General features: G+C 39.7%; 1 protein-coding gene across 2 annotated transcripts in view; it reads right to left on the bottom strand.

Annotated features, from left to right (window-relative positions):
* SLC66A2 (solute carrier family 66 member 2) overlaps positions 1 to 20,446 on the bottom strand; it is a 101,342-nt gene that overhangs the window by 29,055 nt on the left and 51,841 nt on the right. For both annotated transcript variants that reach the window (XM_075270964.1, XM_075270965.1), the window contains one exon: positions 8,034 to 8,250. In XM_075270964.1, the coding sequence (XP_075127065.1) occupies positions 8,034 to 8,250 (217 nt within the window). The remainder of the gene's footprint in view (positions 1 to 8,033; positions 8,251 to 20,446) is intronic.

Genomic DNA, 20,446 nt, shown 5'->3' with positions numbered 1-20,446 from the left:
AGTTAAACATTTTACACTACAAATGTTTTGGGCATGTGTATATGCAGTTCAGTGTTCCTGGATCTCCTATATGTTCCTACATTCCTGTCTTATACACTTGTAACTGATCAAGACAAAAGACTACCACCACTAAGGTAAATACAGAAAATCTTTAAAAGTCCCCCCCACTTACAGTAACATCCTGGATCACAGCACCCCTGAAATGTGGGCAGAATTGCCGCCTACCTTGTTTAATGTCCTAGCGAAATACCTGTTACGAAGGATATCTTTTCTAAACTCTGATAGGACAACTTGTATGAAAAATAGGAGGGGAAAAAAATCGCTTTCAATGAGGATAATATTTTAAAGCTCAAGGGTATGACTGTGTTTACGGCCTTGCAAAAACTCCACTTTGGACATAATTTTTCTGTACAATTCAGGATGTCATACATTAGATTAAGCACAGTCATTACATACTGTAGGCCACGCATGAAATGGAATCCATAAGAGAGAAATAACCACACTGCGGAGATGCACGCATTCCCAGGTTAATAATAATTTTAACAGTGATTTGTAAATGAAAGCTCCCCCACAGCTTCGCTTCCTGTAATTCATGTACAATAATAATTTCCTATACATAAGGGAAATCATGAACAGAGAAATGAGATCTCACAACAGTAGCTTTTTTTTTTTTTTTTTTTGGTAATATGTGTACAAGGCTGTGAAATTGCTGATAAGACTTATGATGAATAGTTCTTATGGAACATCCAGGAGCTGTACGATTCTATACATAAATGATAGCACCTTAGATGTCCGCATTCAATATCTACTGCATTCAATATCGGATACAGCCTCAAAATCCTGACCAAAATACTCCGTGTGAACTTACCCTAATAAGAGTTCATTATCAGATATTAAGTACCTTGGTCACATAATTAAAAACAAAACAAAAAACTATATCTATCTAATGAAAAACTGCTGCACCCTAGGGCTTAGGACACAAGTTCAAGTTTTGCAGCCAAAAACCAATGGATCAACCTAAAACAGGACAAATGGTTTCAATAAACTTAGAGTTTTGACTTAAATCATATGAAAGAACCGGAACCTCACCTTTCTAAGGGTAAGGACAGAATGCTAAGTTCAGTACAAGCTGCATGCTTATGAAATCAGTCTAGTAACAAAGGGAAGCCAAAATTTTATGGGGTCAACTTCAGCTATTAACAGAAAGCACAGAGACTTTTTTTTTTTTTTTTGCAATAAAAAAAGAAATAAAAATGAATAACATGCTGCAAAAGAGAAAAAGGAACGCAAAAGCCAACATTTAATTCAATGATAACCACAAACAAAAAGTGTTTTTATTCGTCAATCTGGCAGTATTAATGTCCGTTGTTCTGATCCCTTGATGAAAATAGGCCAAGTTAACATTTAATTAAGTTTAACAAGACGGCAATACCAAAAACAAAACAAAAAGCAGAAAGTTTGTAGATTTTTATGAAAATAAAAGAAATACATTACAAAAATCTGTCCCTCATGACCTGAACAAAATTTGCTCTTAGCATTCGTTTCCATTATTTGACAGGTTAAAGCTATTTATGTTTTTAATTACAACATCCAAATGTAATCTAAAGAAACAAGAACTATGCAGAGCTTGACTCTTACACCCTACGAACAGCTATACTATATTAAAGTATACATTTCATATATATGTGTGTACTGTATATGCACACGCATACACACATTACGCTTTGCCTGTGACACGATTCACAAGGCCAAAGATTGCAGTGCGGTGATGACTTTATTGCAAGTAATGGATGAATATGGTCCCAGTGTAACTTATAAGATATACAGTAGAGATGAGCGAACAGTGAAAGATTCGATATTTGTTTCGTGTAGAGCCTCAAAATTCGACTACTCGATCGAATATCGAATCCCATTATAGTCTAAGGGAAAAAATACTCGTTTCAGGGCAAACCACTATTCGACTGAAGGAGAGTCACCAGGTCCACAAATAGTGTTTAGGAGGAGCGCTGTGCAGTTAAAGCGCACGGACCCCATTATAGTTTATGGAGTCTGTGCGCTTTAACTGCACACCGCTTGCAGTTGCACTGATAAAAAGTAAGCTCCCGCGTAACATCAAGCTGCCAGCTCTCCTGACTAGCAAGGACGAGCCTGCTGCAGAACCAGCGTTGATTTGCCGCAAGCTCGTCCTTGCTAGTCAGGAGAGCTGGCAGCTTGCGGTTACGAGCGAGCTTACTTTTTCTCATAGGAATGAATTGACCAGCGTTGATTGGCCAGTGTACAGCATTCGGCCAATCAACGCTGGTTCTGCCGAAACCTCGTCTGTGAGGAGGCAGAGTCTAAAATCGGACCACAGTGGAGACTGCTGTGGTCCGATCTTAGACTCCGCCTCATCACAGACGAGCCTCCGGCAGAACCAGCGTTGATTGGCCAAATGCTGTACACTGGCCAATCAATGCTGGTCAATTCATTCCTATGAGAAAAAGTAAGCTTGCTCGTAACAGCAAGCTGCCAGCTCTCCTGACTAGTAAGGACGAACCTGCTGCAGAACCAGCGTTGATTTGCCGAATGCTATATACTGTATAGCACTTGGCCAAGCAACGGTGGCTCTGAATCGAATATTTACTGCAAATAGCTAGTAGTATTCGATAGAGTACGAATATTTCGAAAACCGTAGTATTCGATCAAATACCTACTCGATCCAATACTACTCACTCATCTCTAATATATAGACCTGATGACTTTCTTGTGATCATGTCAAGGATGCAGCAACATGACTGCATTTACTTTCATTACCAAACAGCACTGTACTGGGACCTTTGGTCATGCAACATGTGTGGTGGAAAATACTACTACTTGGTTTCTACATATTTAATAATTTATCCGCTGCAGACAATAGCTCTAATTCACAGTCAGCTCCCTAATTCACACTTATGCAGAAGCAGCATGGAAAACATCATAAAGAAGCTCTGAACAGTAGTGATGTGATTAAAGCACTTAGGGTGTGACAGAAAACTTACTTTCAGCAGCAGAATCCTGTCTGTGCCTCTATCCCTGCTTCTAACTTACTTGGCTTCTATTCGCTCTACCCCACTCCACAGATTTCTGAGTACATGTCATCAGATGCTCTAGTGAGCCAGCAATCTATACTGAGGGACCAAGATGGATACAGCAAAGATTTCTGTGTTACAGTCACTAACATGGGACATGGAGTAGGAAAAGAGCTAGATATATGGAGAAAGAGGCATTCTTCTAGGATACATATTATAAAGTTTCTTATATTCGCTTCTACTACTAAATTTACCCAAAGTTAGTGATCACCTAAAGTATCATCATCATCATCAGATGGAAGAAAACGGAATTGTAGAGGGGACTATCACTAAGAGGCCACTGAGTCTGATAAACCTGTCCAAGGTGAAACTCAAGATCTACTGTATATTGGAATAATGGAAATCTCTCTCTATTAATCATAGTCTTTGTCTCCCTGACGCCGACTAATTAATGTTCCCAACAAAGCACAAGTGAATTGAAAGATGGAAGGTCAGATTAAGGATTAATGCTCCCAGGTGGGGTTATAAATTCAGCCTTCAAATTTGCCCGGTTATGATTTGCTCACATGCAAATGTTATAAATTCACTTTGAATGAAGCTCAGATTTAACTGAGGACAATATTAGACAATCCAATAAAGCTTTTATCAAAGGGAAAATTAAATGTGTACTCTGCTCGCACTGGTTACAAATGGCAACCGGCAGCATATCTTTGCAGCATCTTAACCGACTGCTGATTTTTTTTTTTCCAGCCCCTAATGTTAGTGAATTATCAAGTGAAGATTTTACAGCAGTAAAGACTGATGAGTATGTGAGGTGGGAATACCCCTTTAAGTATAGTCTACATAAACAACATATGTTTTTGTAAACACAGATTATTGCAGGGCACTGACAGTTGACATCTTTTTGACGATTTCTCCTGTATGTAGCCTCCCAAAGCAAAAAAGTGTTGTGAGAAAAACCGCAGCGGAACGCAGCACGTTTTTTTCCATCAAAGCTTTTCACAGAAAATCTGCAGAGGTTTCCTCTGTGGAGTTCCTACTTCAATTACACCTACAAGGAAATGCCAACGGTTTCCCTATAGGTAAAAATGGCATGCTGCGATTTCCAAAACTGCAACGGTTTTGATAGTCACAGTATGTCCGCTGTGCGTATTTTCCGAAAAGTGAGCACGGGATTCGCTAGAATCCCATCCACTTTGCTGTGAATGTAAAATGCTGCATTCCACATTGGGCTAGGGCCTAAAAGAGAATCTGCCACATTTTAAAAGCAGTGCAATTGGCAGGCAGCCAGTTATAGACCTGGGCTTAAAGGGGTTGGCCACTTTCAGACCAATATTGACAAACAAATGTGCAATAAAAAGATATACAATTTTCCAATATACTTTCTGTATCACAGTTTTCTAGATCTCGGCTTGCTGTCACTCATTCTTTTACTTCTAGAGGATAAAACTCTGACTATGGTCATGTGATTTACGGTCCATGGTCATGTGATGAGCACACAGGTGCACAACTGATTACCAGGCAGATGTATTAATTGTGCTGTGACTCTAACGAGCAGCACCTGTATCCTCATCACATGACCATGGACCGTAAATCACATGACCATGGTCAGAGTTTTATCCTCTAGAAGTCACAGAAAATTGTATATCTTTTTGTTGTACATTTGTTTGTCAATATTGGTCTGAAAGTGGCCAACCCCTTTAAGCAGATTGAGATATAGTTTTATTAGAAAAGTTTTAGTATAATAGGACATTTGTTGAATTAAAATCCTTCCTCATTCTGGGTTTAGGAGTTCAGTGGAGAGCCCTACTCAGTGACCGACAGCCATCTCTGTACTTGGAAGACTATCAGTTACTAGGTAGAACCTCCCACTGGACTCTTATTCCCAGGATGGGGAGGGATCTTAAAGGGCTTCTTCCATCTCAGTCTTTCAGCCAGGCTGCATGCAGTGTCTGCTGACTCACTTCCTGTATTTCTCTCCCTATCCTTCCCTCCTGCTGAACGGGACAATCAACACTTCTGCAGGTGGGGCAACATGGTGGTTCAGTGGTTAGCACTGCAGCCTTGCAGCGCTGGCGTCCTGGGTTCAAAGCCTGCCAGAAACAACATCTGCAAGTAGTTTGTATGTTCTCCCTGTGTTTGCGTGGATTCCCTCCCATACTATAAAGACATTCTGATAGGGAGAAAAAAAAAAAAAAAAAAAAAAAAGGAAATGTACATTGTGAGCCCTATATGGGGCTCACAATCTACAAAAAACAAACAAAAAAAAACACTTCTGCAGGTCAGATAATATGAAAATCCTTGTACAGAATGAACTCAGTGTTATCTGTGTGTTTACATAAAGAGATAACAGACCAGTCTTTATCAGCAAACTGCAAATAGCAGAAACCGGCAAGAGTGGTGCGTAACGTCACTTGTCCTATAGGTCTATGATTATAGCAACGCTGTGTAAACAATGGGAGGAATAAATTCACATATCAGGCAAACAAAGCAAAATTGCTAAAAACAATATATTTATAAAAAGGCTTCAATTTACATGAGCTACCAGTATAGATAGGATCCTTGAGATGGGAGACCCCTTAATACATCACAGGTTTGAACTTTTCCCACTAACTATAAATCAGTCTGCTCCACTCCGCCAGGTCTATAACAGGCTGCCTGCAGATTACACAGCATTTTCAATATGACATGTTCACTTTGTCATTTTTATTTTAAATGAAAAACTGAGGATTAATAATTGAATATATTTGTAGTACTTGCATAAAATTGTTAAAGAAAGAAAGTGAAATGTGACACAAAAAGAAAACTTAGAAAGAAAAAAAGCAAGCAGAGAAAGCATACATATAAAAAAAAAAAAAAAAGATAAAATAAAAAAGCGTTCCACCAGGTGTGCACAAATCATTATAGACTTTAGATGCCAGCTGTAACGTTCTGGATCAGACAGATATTTTTAGTAGGTAAGCTATACAACCTTTCAGAAAAATCAATAGAAGACAACCCAATAGACTAGGTGCCTGCAGGAAGTTTCTAGGTGGACTGACCTGACTACCTGGCTCCTGAGAATTAACCATCCCTAAGACATCCAAACAATGTGATTCACACACAGATTCTTAACTTTTTAAGAAAATCTTCTTGACAGAGCATGTAGAAAGTCGATTGTATAACTTCAAGGGACTACTGTTTGCCAGCTATATACACACATACCATTCGTCACATTTTAGTATATACCATGCTAGTACATTCTTGCTGACCAAGGGAGAATTTTAAAAGCAGCTATAGCCTACACATACAAGTAAAGGTACAGGGACCATTTTGCACTTGGCTTACAGTCCTACATTTTTGATGGCTAAATGCAGCCAATAACCAGTGCCCACATACAGAGGATGAGGTACTCATATAAGCTGCAGTAATATTTACTATATTCATAGTATGTGTCACTAGGCGTGGGATCATGGACAGCACTAAAGGGTAAAGTATCACTAGGGAGACTCTAGTACAGGGACTTATTGTATGAGACCATGCATAGACAGAAATGTATAAAATTCCAGGTAATAGCCTAAAAATTCATGATATCTTATAAAGCCATCTCCAGTCCTAATGCTCTATAAGGGTATATGGACATCATTGGGGGTCTCATGATAGGGACCCCTTTGTCCGAATTGGAATGGACAGTTACTCCACAAACTGGAGAGAAACAGAGATGGAGAGAAACTCCAGAGATCTGGTGGACGTCTGAGTATTAGGGTGCATTCACACAGAGGAAAATGGTGTGGAATTTCAGTGCTGAAAAAAAGCCTCCCATTGACTTCAATGGGTTCAATGCTAGCAGAAAAAGGAACCCATTGAAGTCAATGGGAGGCATTTTTTCAGCGCTGAAATTCCACACTAAATTCCTCACCATTTTCCTCCGTGTGAAATAAACCTTAAAGGGGCTCTATCACTGGGAAAAGTCATTTTTATCTAATCACATCCTTGCACAGCCTTTAGAAATGCTACTTCACACCTACCTTTAGTATGTAAATTGCCTCAGTGGTCTCTGAATAAGTCCGTTTTTATTAATATGCTAATGAGCTTCCAGCCAGCTCAGGAAGTTCCCAGCAGCCTCCTCTCTCCTATTATCTCCTATGTGTGACGAGGCAAACAGGAAGCTGAGTCATCATCAGCAGCAGCCGCCGCCTCCCATAGAAAACAATAGGAGAGGTGTGCACGATCTATCGTGCAACAGTCTAATTAGCATATGAATAAAAACGGACTTATTCAGAAACCACTGAGGCAATCTACATACTAAAGGTAAGTGTGAAATAGCCTTTCTAAAGCCTATGAAAGGATGTGATACCTCCCAACAGTTTACATCTTGTTAGTCATCACTGTGGCTGGTTTGTTTAGATGGCTCACTTCATCCAGGACTCCCCTACTACAAGTCCCATTGTTCATTGCGCTGTGCTGTCACTCAGCACTCACACTGCCCCAAAGTCAGTTTATTCAGATGCCTTACTCTGCCCACTCCATTTCCCAGAACCAAAGTAGAGGACATGGACAGCGAGGAGTATCCTCCTCTGCCCACCCAGCCCTTGGTGCAGATGTCATTGGTAACATTTTTGTTCCTTCACAGGACCAGAAGTGCCATAACAATGTGAACAGACATGATATAAGTGGAAGCGCCAAAATCGCATCCTGAAGGCATCATGACCAGGGGGAGGCTCAGCAGTCCCCAAATAAAACACAAGTATTTTACAAACAAACATATTTAATGGAAAATATTTACATTTTGAAATTTTAGTTCTGGCCTGGAAATCCCCTTTAGATGTATGGTCATTTATGACAAGGGCTACCATGTAATAATATGAGACAAGGCAAACACCTGGCGGCAGGGTTTCTACTCTGGAAAAATTAGCTAGATTATGAGAACCAGCAGATCACTGTGGAGCCTCTAGAAATATGGATGTATACAGCTACAGTATATTATTAAGCAGACATAACACTTACCTCATCCCCTCTGTTGAGTTATTCTGGTGATTTCTATAAAGCTGGGGTACTCCAAGCATAGCCTCAGTAAACACTGCAAGAAAGCCCAGGGTTTCTACATAGAGCACAGAGTCCAGAGATAGATAGGTGATGTACCCGGTCACGGCAGTGAATGCCAGCACGCACTGCACATAGTCTATGAATCTGCTCCAGTACCAGAAGAAGTTCATATCGAAGTCTACAAAAACACAAAACATTATAGTCTTCAAAATATGCAATAATCTATAATATGGCGGGTATCAGAACTTAATGGCATGCTGAAAACTAAACATTCAAAAGGAAGAGATGACATTTTATGTTATATTACTAAAGACTTGTGGATAAAACCAATCCATTAAAATAAAAATCAGTGATATTAGAAAAAAGTGTAGCTATTTAATAGGCTGCCAGAAACTTGTGCACAGTGAGTACAATGACATTGCAGACCCATGCATATATATCACCCAATACATTATGGGGCCACCTCAGATACATCGCTGGCTCCATCTAAGGGCACCACATTCATTGATTCCTTTCTGAGGTCTTCCCCCTTTGGACACACATGGCCACTGCCCACAATAGTCTACGGAACCAGTGAAATAAGTTATTGACCAGTGACCGGGTGAACATTTGTTCAGTTCTTCTACCTGAGGGTCAGCTGCTGCCTACAGGACAGTATGCATGGGTCATACCCATCAGAGCATGTTCACACAGCTGAATTTAGGGCTGAAAGCTGGGGTACTGCTTCTGCTTCAAATCAGAGATTGTTTGCTAAACATTTTTATGCAGGATACTTTACTAACCTATTGTACTTTGTTATAGCAGAAAACAAGTTCTTTTTAGCAAAGCAATAACTAAGTATTGCTACAAGTCCGCCCTGTATTCAACCTGTATTGCCAGTATACACATACAGCAAATACCAAAATGGGGAAGGGGGAGATAAATCACTATCTCCGGTTTTATACCACTTGGGAAGGTTGCTCCAGTGTCATTTGAAAGCGGAGTGTCTCATTATATACTACCATTATTATAGCTTTAGCTATAAGAGAAATGGAGAAATCACTCATTAAAAACAAGTCTATACAGCATAGAAAATTCATATTCCTGACTTGTTTTTACTAGTGATTTCCCCATTTCTCAATTACAGCTAGAGCTATAGTATTGGTAGCATATGATATAAAAGCTTACACACTCAGCTTCCAGGGCACATAAGAACAACCTAAGTGGTATAATACCACAGATACAGCAATTTGAAGAGACACTCTCCCCTATAGGATTAATATCTAAGAAATGAGTGGGTCAGTACACAAGTTTTACATGTTCTTGGATCTGATCCATGACTAAATAACCCTTGTGGATGGTGCACTGCCCTGTTGAATGTGTCTTTCTGCCTTAGGTCAAACAGCTGCCATGAAGGGATGAACTTGGTAAGCCACAATGCTTCAGAAAGCCCTACATTCCAAAATTTCCATCCACAAGTTTAAGAGGACCCAGGGTGTGGAGGGTAACAGTCCCCACATCATCTGATAAGGATCAAATCAATTTATGTGGTTTGTCTGAATTTCTATCAGCATGGATTCATCTGAGCAAGCAATGATTTCCACTACCCAGTGATCACATTTTTGTGCTCTTTTGCCAACAGCATCTTTGAAAATCAAGTTACCTGAGGTAAGGCCACTGCAGGGGAACCAATGGTGTTTGCTAGAAGGTTTTCTTGGGATACATTGGGTCATCTGCTACATGTGAATGGTAAAGTGTGTGTTCACAACAGTTTGTGGGTCTACAATAAATTCAGTGCATATTAGATATAGTGAGAGTTCAGCAGGGCGGCGCTCTCTGTCTACCTTGGGACACAGAACGCCAGTCTGTGTGAGACACACATGTGAGCAAAGGGTTACTGAACTTTTTGTTTGTGACCTAGTTAAGGTTGTTTCCTATCTAGTAAGTGCTGGCTAAAGGTTTTCTTTTGTTTTAGTTGTATTTTTTTGCAGGCTTGCAACTTTATTAATATAACCTGACCAAGTGTCAGCTTACACCTGACTGCTGCTGTCTGGCCTGGTTTTGATGACCCCACATTTTGGTAAATGCTCAGTATTGGGCTGGATTTTTAGGAATGACAGGTAGGTTGGTAGTGGGACCTGTCATTCCACCCCCCTCCAGTCCACACTTTGGGGATGTTCCAGCAGCAGAAAGTCTGCTCATCAAGGATGCTTAAGAAGTCAGCTCCAGCAGCAGACTGTGGCAGAGCTGGGCTGAAGAGGCAACAGAGAGGTCATATTTTTGGAGCTGTGTCCTGAATGATTCTACTGGCTTTTGGATTTTGTTATTTTAGGTGAGGTAACCTATTCTATGTTTAGAGCCTAGCTGGGCAGGTATTTATTTTTGTATTGTTTTCCTTTTGTTGCTGCACTAGATTTTTGAGTGAAAATAAAACTCTACCTTTGTTTTGTACTAAAGAAACTGGACTTGTGCGTCTATGCCACCCCGACTAGCAACCCCAGACCCTGACAAAATATATATATATATATATATATATATATATATATATATATATATACACATATACACACACACACACTAGCAACTTCATCTACGTGTTGTTGGCGATGACCCGCCTATATTCAGCAAATTGCTACAGTCAATGGTTTGCCTGCTCTAGCATTCCGGCAGCTGTCAAGCTGGCCTGCCACCGAACTTGTTCCAGCATCTCACTGGGACACCATACAATAAGTGTGTTGTTGGTGTCGATGATCCCCCCCTCAGATCCGCTTAAGGAGAACTCTGTGACTTCTGGCTACCTTCATAGCTCGTGTTGTTTTAGAATTTAGCGACAAATTTACTTGTTTAACCACTTCCGGACCGCCCATAGACTATAAACGTCCGGGAAGTGGTTGCCTAGTTCTGACAGGACGTACCAGTACGTCCAATCAGAACACAGCAGCTGCAAGGAGATCGTGCAGCTGCTGAAGCTGGGAGATGGCTGTAACTTCAGCTGGAGCTCCCAGAGAGAAGACAGAGAAGGTTTATTCCCTTCCCTGCCTTCTTGATCGCTGTATATACAGCGCTCAATGAGCGCTGTATACACGGCTATGGGCGCCGCCATGATGCGGCCACCCTCTGACCCAGCAGTCACGTGATCCGCCGGGCTCAGTGTCTTACAAAAGCTGCTGGGTCCTACAGGACCCAGATCAGCTCTGTAAGTGTAAAGAACAGTGTGTAAAGAAGTGTAAAGAACAGGCCGTATAGCTGAGGCTAAATGTACCAGCCCCAGTTAAAGAGGGAATCAGCCTCCCTAACAAAAAAAAAAGTGATCAGATGTCCCCAAAGGTCTCTTATGACCTTATGGGGACACAATCTGAAAAAAAAAAAAATAAAATAAAATATAATAAAAGTTTAAAAAAATAAAAATAAAATAGGCTAATAAAACGCCGTTCTTAAAGGTTATAGCTCCACCCCCAACAACACTATACAAAATAAAAATTACCGTTACAGAGAGGAAAAACTATTTCATAAAGTTTTTCAGTAGTGCTTTGTGTTATTAAATAAAAAAAATAAAATAAAATGAAAACCAAACCCAATTTCCCTCCTATTATGTTTATATTTTCCCGGATATAAAAAAAAATTAAAAAACACATTCAAAAATAAAAACAACAACATGAAAATAAAGCCCTATGTGTCCCCGAAAAAAGACGCAAAAAAATTAAATGAGACATACGGGAAAAAATGTTACAGCCCTCAAAACCACACATACAAAAAAAAAAAAAAAAAGTGCCTGGTCCTGGACCTCAAATAGGCCCGGTACTGAAGTGGTTAATATTGGCAAACTGCAAACTGGATTAAAGGTGTTTTCTGATCCAGTGCATTGCCTGGAGCAGATCAGATAATATGCAAATGCATGTACATAATGGACTGAGGGTTAGCCTGTGTTTTACACAGAGAGATAACAGACCTGGCTTTTTTAGAACCTGAGATAAGCTGCTGCAGGAGCAGTGTAATATAGTATGTGAACATGAATTCATAACAGTCGTGAAGCCATGTGATTTACGGGGATAAAAAGTAGCCTATATTTTAATCGAGGTTACAAACTATGTGCCAAATTTCATTCAAATCCGTTAAGCCGTTTTTGTGTGATTGACTAACAAACATCCAAACTTTCACATTTATAATATTAGCAGGGTAAGGGTATAGGGGGTGTGTGTGTGTCGGTGTGTGTAAATGTATATATTAGTAATAACCAGATGAGACGCTGATTAATAACCCTGGGTTACATGGAGATTTTTTTGTAGCGCAACAAATAGATTTTAACTACAATCTTGTGGACTGCAGTTGATACTTCATAGTAAAAATCTATCAGTAGTGCTAGAAAAAAAAAAAAGTGTCAATACAGCCCAGACCAGAGGAAAACAGCTCACGTTTTCCTAACCAGAAAGCAATGATTAGCATGGACACCTGTCAGTGATGATTTGCCAATCCAAATTTCTTTTCATTAGCTGAGAACTTGCTGCTCAATGTGAATAGGAAGAGATGGTAATACATGCCAAAAATGATATGTAGAAAGCATGTGAAGTGGTGGTAGAAAGTATAGCTTCCATAGTGTATTAAATATTAGCTCATGAGTTTGAGACTGAAGTATTTTATACCATTTATCAAATGTTTGAGACTCTGAAGTGTTTTATTCCATCTACACCTAGAGGACTATTCATCAAAAACAGAAAAAATAGCAACAGTCATTCTATATTGCAATACATGCAATGCTGTATAAATTATTGGTAATGGACAAACAGTAGCAAAGTCACTTGCTTTTGATAAGCAAAAGAACTCAGGAAAGAGCATGTAACATATCAAGTCTGCTGCCAGTTGTGACTAGACATACATGTTTTGTCTGCTTCATGACTGCGATTGCTAATAGTCAACCCTCAGAACAAATATCAAAGCCTGCACTTCATGTCACTATTCTCTATTTATCTTCATCGCTTGGCATTATAAGTTGTATAAGCTGTTATTTGATAACCAGAGATTGTGTCTCAGAAGGCAATATCCTGGAAAATGACAAAGGACGAGGTCAGCTCTCATAATTGACCAAAACACACAAGACGTGAGGAGTGGTATTTATTCCGATCCAGAAAACCAATGAAAATCCATTTGCTAAATGACACCATTTTTAATTAAAACTAAAAAAGAGAATATGATCCCAATTTAGTATATAACTTGTGACATTTCCGCAAATAATGTCATGTCAATTATTTGTCTCCTGGTAAGTCATGCAGGTTATGGAAGAGAGGTTTGTATAGAGACTCCACTGACAACGTTCTTATCAGTTTCACAGAAAGAATTGATGATAACAATTCTGAAATTTATCCTAGAACTTAGAGCTTATTCACATGACAGGCTTTCACGCCCGCGTACTAGGTTTTCAGTTTTGTCTTTTGTATTTTTTTTCTTTTTTTCAATCCATTAAATAGTACATGTCATCTCTCAGGCCGTTTTAACCCTTGGATGTATAATCAGTACCTGCTCCTGTCAGGCTACGTAAAAAACGCCAGTCAATAAACTTGTCCCGTGGTCTATAGCCATGGATCAAGGTAAAACATATAACTGATATCAAAGCAATTTAACTGCCCTGAAATAGAATGACCCAAAATACCAGGACTTGAGGTTCTTTTCTTTTCCAGACTGCTTACAAAGTCGGTCAAAGACTAGAGAAAATGTATAACCATCATTGTGATATTTAACTCACAAAAGCTAATGGAAAATGCAACCGATGCAAAAATACAGAACGCTTTTATTTAGAGAATGAGAGAAAGTCTATATATCTGCACAAATGCAATAGCTTCTGACCCTCATGTAAACGTCTGAATTATCGTCATTTTCTAGAGGAAAATTTGGTATTCTACATAATGGAAATGTTATAATGACTGTAATTGAATGTGAAATTACACCCATTCAACCATCAACTTACCTCCCACAGACGGAGCTTTCAGATCTTCTACCCCGATTATAAACAATATGCGGTAGTTTAGCACATTCTATCACATAATATCTTAACAAAAGTACAAATATGTCATTAGTTTCGCAAAGTTTTGTTGTTCAATAAAACTTAAATTTTTGTTTTAACTGTGTGGATGCCTTTTAATTCTATACCACATGTAAAAGCCAAGCTTTACAATAGGCTTGACTATGACCTGACCATGTGTTACACTGCAGATCTGTATGCTCTGATTGGCTTCAAACTATAAGCAAGTGTGAATAAAGTCTTATTATGACTCAGCAGGTCAAGAATATAAAATGAGTCAAGTCATGTGCAAAATATGTTGTTCAAGATAGAAGTATATGTAGTATATGTGACACACAAGCTTTTTCTACCCTGTGAAAAAAATATTGGCATATATTGAATTTCAACATGCCCTTCTATTGTATCTAACTAACAGATATATATTTGCTGGTGACATGGGGTATTGGTTTGGTCTTAAACTAGTCATACAAGTAAGATTGTTGAGGAGTTCCAAAATCATGAGGTATAGTCTACATTAATCTGCCATATACACCAGCTCACATACTAGAGGGGCTCACATTAATCTGATATGTACTCCAGCTCCAATACTAGGAGGGATTCGCATGAATCGGATATGTACACCAGCTCCGATATAAGGCTAAGGCCCCACGGAGAGTATTCGTAGCACTAAAGCATTGCGGGAAGAACCACTACGTGAACGCATTGCGGTTCTTTCCGCAGCGCTTTTAAGAGAAAGTTCAGCGTTTTCCTCTGCGGACTTTCTCTTAACATTATATCTACGGGAAAGCCGTCGGCGTTTCCAAAGATATAATTGACATTCTACGTTTTACAAAGCTGCAACGGGTTTGCAAATCGCAGCGAGTTCGCACTGCGATCTTTTCTGCAAAGTGGGGATGGGATTCAGCTCTAATATTAGGAGGGGAGGGGTCACTGTATTACCACCTGTAATTAAGGTTCTCAGTCAAGTTAGTAATATACTCTGTCCAATCTGACATTTCTGTTCCCGTGGGATACACAATATTTGAATCCAATTTCAGCTGGGATCGCTTTGTTTGGTGTATACATCTGATGTGTGGGTGTTCAGTTTTGCGAGACAGGAACATGTCATCTAAAAATGACATAACCTTGACACAAAATTCTGTAAGATATTGAAAAACAAAAAACGAAAATGAATCCAGCATTACAGTGTACAGCAATGTCAGGCAGTATCCAAAAAAAAAGAAGATACTATAAAAATTGTTAAGTCACCTGATACTTTAAGGGGGTTTTCCTACTAACACTTCTCCCCTTCCCATGGGATAGCTAATAAGTGCCTGATCCCAGCTGGCAGACTTCCAGTGATCATACGAAGCCGGATCCCCTAGTGCCCAGTGAAGGTTTCTCCATCCACATCTATGCAACTGGCATATTATTGAAATAGAGGCAAACAGCACGATGGCCACTCCACTCCACTGACATGGGTGCACTAGGACCACCATTCTTGCCATCATTTACAGTTCCAACATATAGACACCCAACAAACAGATGCTTATTCCAAGTCCTAAAGTTTGGGGTTACAAGTATTTAGTGGGAAAATCCCTTTAAAATATTGTGGTCCAAGCTGCAAGCCCCATCATAGACTAAAGATACCAGTCTGCTGCAGACTGTACTATGCATAGACAATGCCCCAAGCTAATTGTAGCCAGACAAATATATACATAGTGGACAAAAAGGAAAAACTTTGTAAATACATTGCAATGCTTGCCTTAGCTCTGACTCTATAGGGGAGGGATTTAGTACACGTAGATGGGCAATATTGCAGTGCACTTTTTCACAAACCCCCCTCTGCACCTTGCTTGACACTTTCTGCGAATGTTGGTAGAGTGCTTAGGCTGGGACATGGACACTTCGGCCCAATATTTATTATGACTCCTGCAAGTCGAAATCTGTAACCGGCATAGATCTCTGTTCAGGCACCAGACTAATTGAGAGGCCGGAGCTTTGATAAATCGGTTACACCATGAACCTGTTGGGGCCTTTATTAAGACTGGCATACAAAACGCCTATATTATTGTCCAAAAAGGCATTTTCTATTTTGCAGAGCTCAGACCAGAAATCTCCCAGACTTCTTTGCTGGCTTAATGTCTATACAGTTCTTTTACTAGAGATGTGCATTCTACGAAGTGCTGAATTTTTGTCAGACACTACATTAAATCTGATACAGGAAACATTACGCACCCACTTCATTATAGGAGCTGAGCTAAGCTGCTAGAGACATGTCTGGCGGTAAGTGGTTTTAGACAGCAAAATTATTCATGCAACTATAATACAGAATGCAACCCTAATAATATTTGTCAACTTTTTATACATTTTCCTTTTACCAGAAGATCACACTAGTCCAGCAAGACGCAGCCAAATCACACTTATTATAGGTTGCAAACTGTTGTCCAACTAAAATGATCATGTAGCCCTAACATTAGGGTATATGAACTTCTTGTCTAGAGGGGGCTCATGAATTGTTACATGTAAAACCACTTCCTGTCATGTACAGTTTCTCTAGCAAGAACAGATGATCTCTAGGGGTTTCTGAAGTCCGAAACCCCAGGAATAGCTAACCATAGAGCAGCCTTCAATTTGTAAAGGGGTTTTGTCAGATCAAAATACTTGTATATATTGCAATGCATCAGGTATAATATTAAAGGACTTGGCTACCTTCAGACCAATATTGAGAGACAGATGTCATTATTCGTATAATAAAAAGTTGTACAAATTTCCAATATACTTTCTGTATTAATTCCTCATGGTTTTCTAGATCTCTGCCTGTTGTCATTCATTCTGTTACTTCTAGTGGATAAAACTCTGACCGTGGTCATGTGATTTACGGTCCATGGTCATGTGATGTACACAGGTGCACAGCTGATTACCAGGCAGATGTCTGGTTATTGTGCTGTGACTATAACGAGCGGCACACCTGTGTACTCATCACATGACCATGGACCGTAAATCACATGACCATGGTCAGAGTTTTATCCTCTAGATTAAAGGTAAGCAGACTGAATGACAGAAAGCAGAGATCTAGAAAACTGCGAGGAATAGATACAGAAAGTATATTGGAAAATTGTACAACTTTTTATTATATAAACCATAACATTTGTCTTTCAATATTGGTCTGAAAGTGGCCAACCCCTTTAATATCCGGGGGCTGCAGCCATTAAACATGGCTGCGTAAATACCTAAAAGTGTCTCCCACTCTAGAATACATGGCATATTCTTACAGCAGTCTCTTCAACAGAAGTGTGTAGCAGACTGTGGCTTCCAACAAGGGGGAGAGAAGGCTGGAAACATTTTTAAAGGGCTTGTTTTCATGATACTCTCCCTTTAATTGGATCTGCAGATTCAGAGCAGCCTAAAAAGCTTTTAAAACGTAAGACAACTACCTGTAAAAATTATTTTCTGCCACCAAGTGGCGCTGAACATCCAAACAGCTATTCCATACTTCTAAATACCACAAAGTGCTGTGACCAGCTCCTAAGGAGGATTCACACAATTTGTTGAGAAACAATGGAAACTAAACCATTTCTAAACATCTAAAGACAGTAAGTGCCTTCTTGTATTCCGAGGGAATTTTACAGGAAACAGATTTTCATGCTTTCGGTCAGGTCATTTATATACTTATATACATTTATATACAAATTTTGCATGGTGCCAATTAGACATTTCTTCTTAGAGAGTCAGCCCAGCCCAAGGGTTAGGGTTACCAGAAAAAAAAAAAAAAAAAAAAAAAAAAAAACCCAGTGCTTTCCCCTTGTGAATCGGCGCCTGAGTTGCCAAAATATTGCTGATTTTGGTAATATACAAATAAGCTCTGGAGCAATGAAGGCGTTGCCATTACTCTAGAGAAGCAAGGGCCAAACGTAAGCAAATCCTCTCCTGGCTCAAAAAAATGACACAAAAACTGTATGTGCAATTCCAAAGGTACATACACTCACCGGCCACTTTATTAGGTACACCATGCTAGTAACGGTTTGGACCACCTTTTGCCTTCAGAACTGCCTCAATTCTTCGTGGCATAGATTCAACAAGGTGCTGGAAGCATTCCTCAGAGATTTTGGTCCATATTGACATGATGGCATCACACAGTTGCCGCAGATTTGTCGGCTGCACATCCATGATGCGAATCTCCCGTTCCACCACATCCCAAAGATGCTCTATTGGATTGAGATCTGGTGACTGTGGAGGCCATTGGAGTACAGTGAACTCATTGTCATGTTCAAGAAACCAGTCTGAGATGATTCCAGCTTTATGACATGGCGCATTATCCTGCTGAAAGTAGCCATCAGATGTTGGGTACATTGTGGTAATAAAGGGATGGACATGGTCAGCAACAATACTCAGGTAGGCTTTGGCGTTGCAACGATGCTCAATTGGTACCAAGGGGCCCAAAGAGTGCCAAGAAAATATTCCCCACACCATGACACCACCACCACCAGCCTGAACCGTTGATACAAGGCAGGATGGATCCATGCTTTCATGTTGTTGACGCCAAATTCTGACCCTACCATCCGAATGTCGCAGCAGAAATCGAGACTCATCAGACCAGGCAACGTTTTTCCAATCTTCAATTGTCCAAATTGTAGCCTCAGTTTCCTGTTCTTAGCTGAAAGGAGTGGCACCCGGTGTGGTCTTCTGCTGCTGTAGCCCATCTGCCTCAAAGTTCGACGTACTGTGCGTTCAGAGATGCTCTTCTGGCTACCTTGGTTGTAACGGGTGGCTATTTGAGTCACTGTTGCCTTTCTATCAGCTCGAACCAGTCTGGCCATTCTCCTCTGACCTCTGGCATCAACAACGCATTTCTGCCCACAGAACTGCCGCTCACTGGATGTTTTTTCTTTTTCGGACCATTCTCTGTAAACCCTAGAGATGGTTGTGCGTGAAAATCCCAGTAGATCAGCAGTTTCTGAAATACTCAGACCAGCCCTTCTGGCACCAACAACCATGTCACGTTCAAAGGCACTCAAATCACCTTTCTTCCCCATACTGATGCTCGGTTTGAACTGCAGGAGATTGTCTTGACCATGCCTAAATGTACTGAGTTGCCACCATGTGATTGGCCGATTAGAAATTAAGTGTTAACGAGCAGTTGGACAGGTGTACCTAATAAAGTGGCCGGTGAGTGTATTTAGTGTGTAGTAGCATTCATTTAGCTACATTTAAAGCCCCATCCCAGAGATTACTTTTATTCTTTAGCCCTGAAGTATATGGGGTACATGGAAGGCACAATTGCCATCCTTCATTTTATTCCACTGCTGAATGGGTTTCCTGGCCTGAGCTGCTGAATCACATCTAAGCATCTGGTTTCTATGCAAGAGAGATCAGGCCATCATAGATAGTGAAGGAACCATACATTAGTATACCCCAAACTAACAAATAAAATAAATCCCCATAGTGAAGCTTTAAGAGGAAGCTTTCTACATTTTTTAAAATTTATTAAAACCAGATAACTATATAACCATCTTTTTTTTTGGTAATCTGTTTTTTATTCTCAGAATGTAGATTTTATTCTATTTTCTGTACATGATTAGGGGGGCTGCCATCTTTTCTGAGCTTCTTCTCAGCTCTGTTAACAACATTTAGTGATCTGCTTTACAGCACAGTCACAGTGATGGGCAGTAATAGTCTATAGCGGACTAGCTGAGGCCTATGGCAGGGTTTTTTAGGCATGCTCTGTGCAGAGATGGGAGTAGATACCCTGTGACATTATCTATTATCAGTAGTGGATGCAATGATGGGTCACTGTGGGCATCACCTGCAGTGGTGTTATGTTTTTGGACAAAAACAATGTAACTGCTGCAACAAAAATCTAAATAAAAATAGAAAATGTCAGTCTATTATTGGGCTTAGCAGCCATAGTGAAAATTGCACAATAAAGGACTAAAAAAAGAAAATTCAGATCATGACATGAAAACTTAAAATCAAACAATACTTAAATATTTTTCACATAAAAACTTGGGTTAAAGGTTAAAAAGAATATATGAAAACAATTCTTAATTTAGTGAAGGCCAACATCAGGAATAGTAATAGTATACCCATATGAATAGCTGTTAGGTAGAACAGTGCTGACAACACATATACAAAACCCAATATACAAGAGTCGTCGTATTTCAGAGTATCAGTCAAGTGAAACAAATTTGTGTATAAAAAAGCAGCTTGCACTACCGTTCAGCAGAAGAATCCCAAAGGTAGTCAACACAATAATGAGGTCAATGTCTTATAGATTTGTTCTAGAATCTAGATTTTCACCCATTTAATAGCTAAAAGGTAATTGAGATATATTCCGATAACCTGAGGGAATACTATGGAGCATAAAACAGGCAGGGATATTAAAATGCTGTAAAGTAAATAC

This window comes from Leptodactylus fuscus, chromosome 4 (genome assembly GCF_031893055.1).
Source record: "Leptodactylus fuscus isolate aLepFus1 chromosome 4, aLepFus1.hap2, whole genome shotgun sequence".
Lineage (NCBI taxonomy): Eukaryota > Metazoa > Chordata > Amphibia > Anura > Leptodactylidae > Leptodactylus > Leptodactylus fuscus.
The sequence above is the reverse complement of the archived record's forward strand: the minus strand, read 5'-3'. Positions and strand labels throughout refer to the sequence as shown.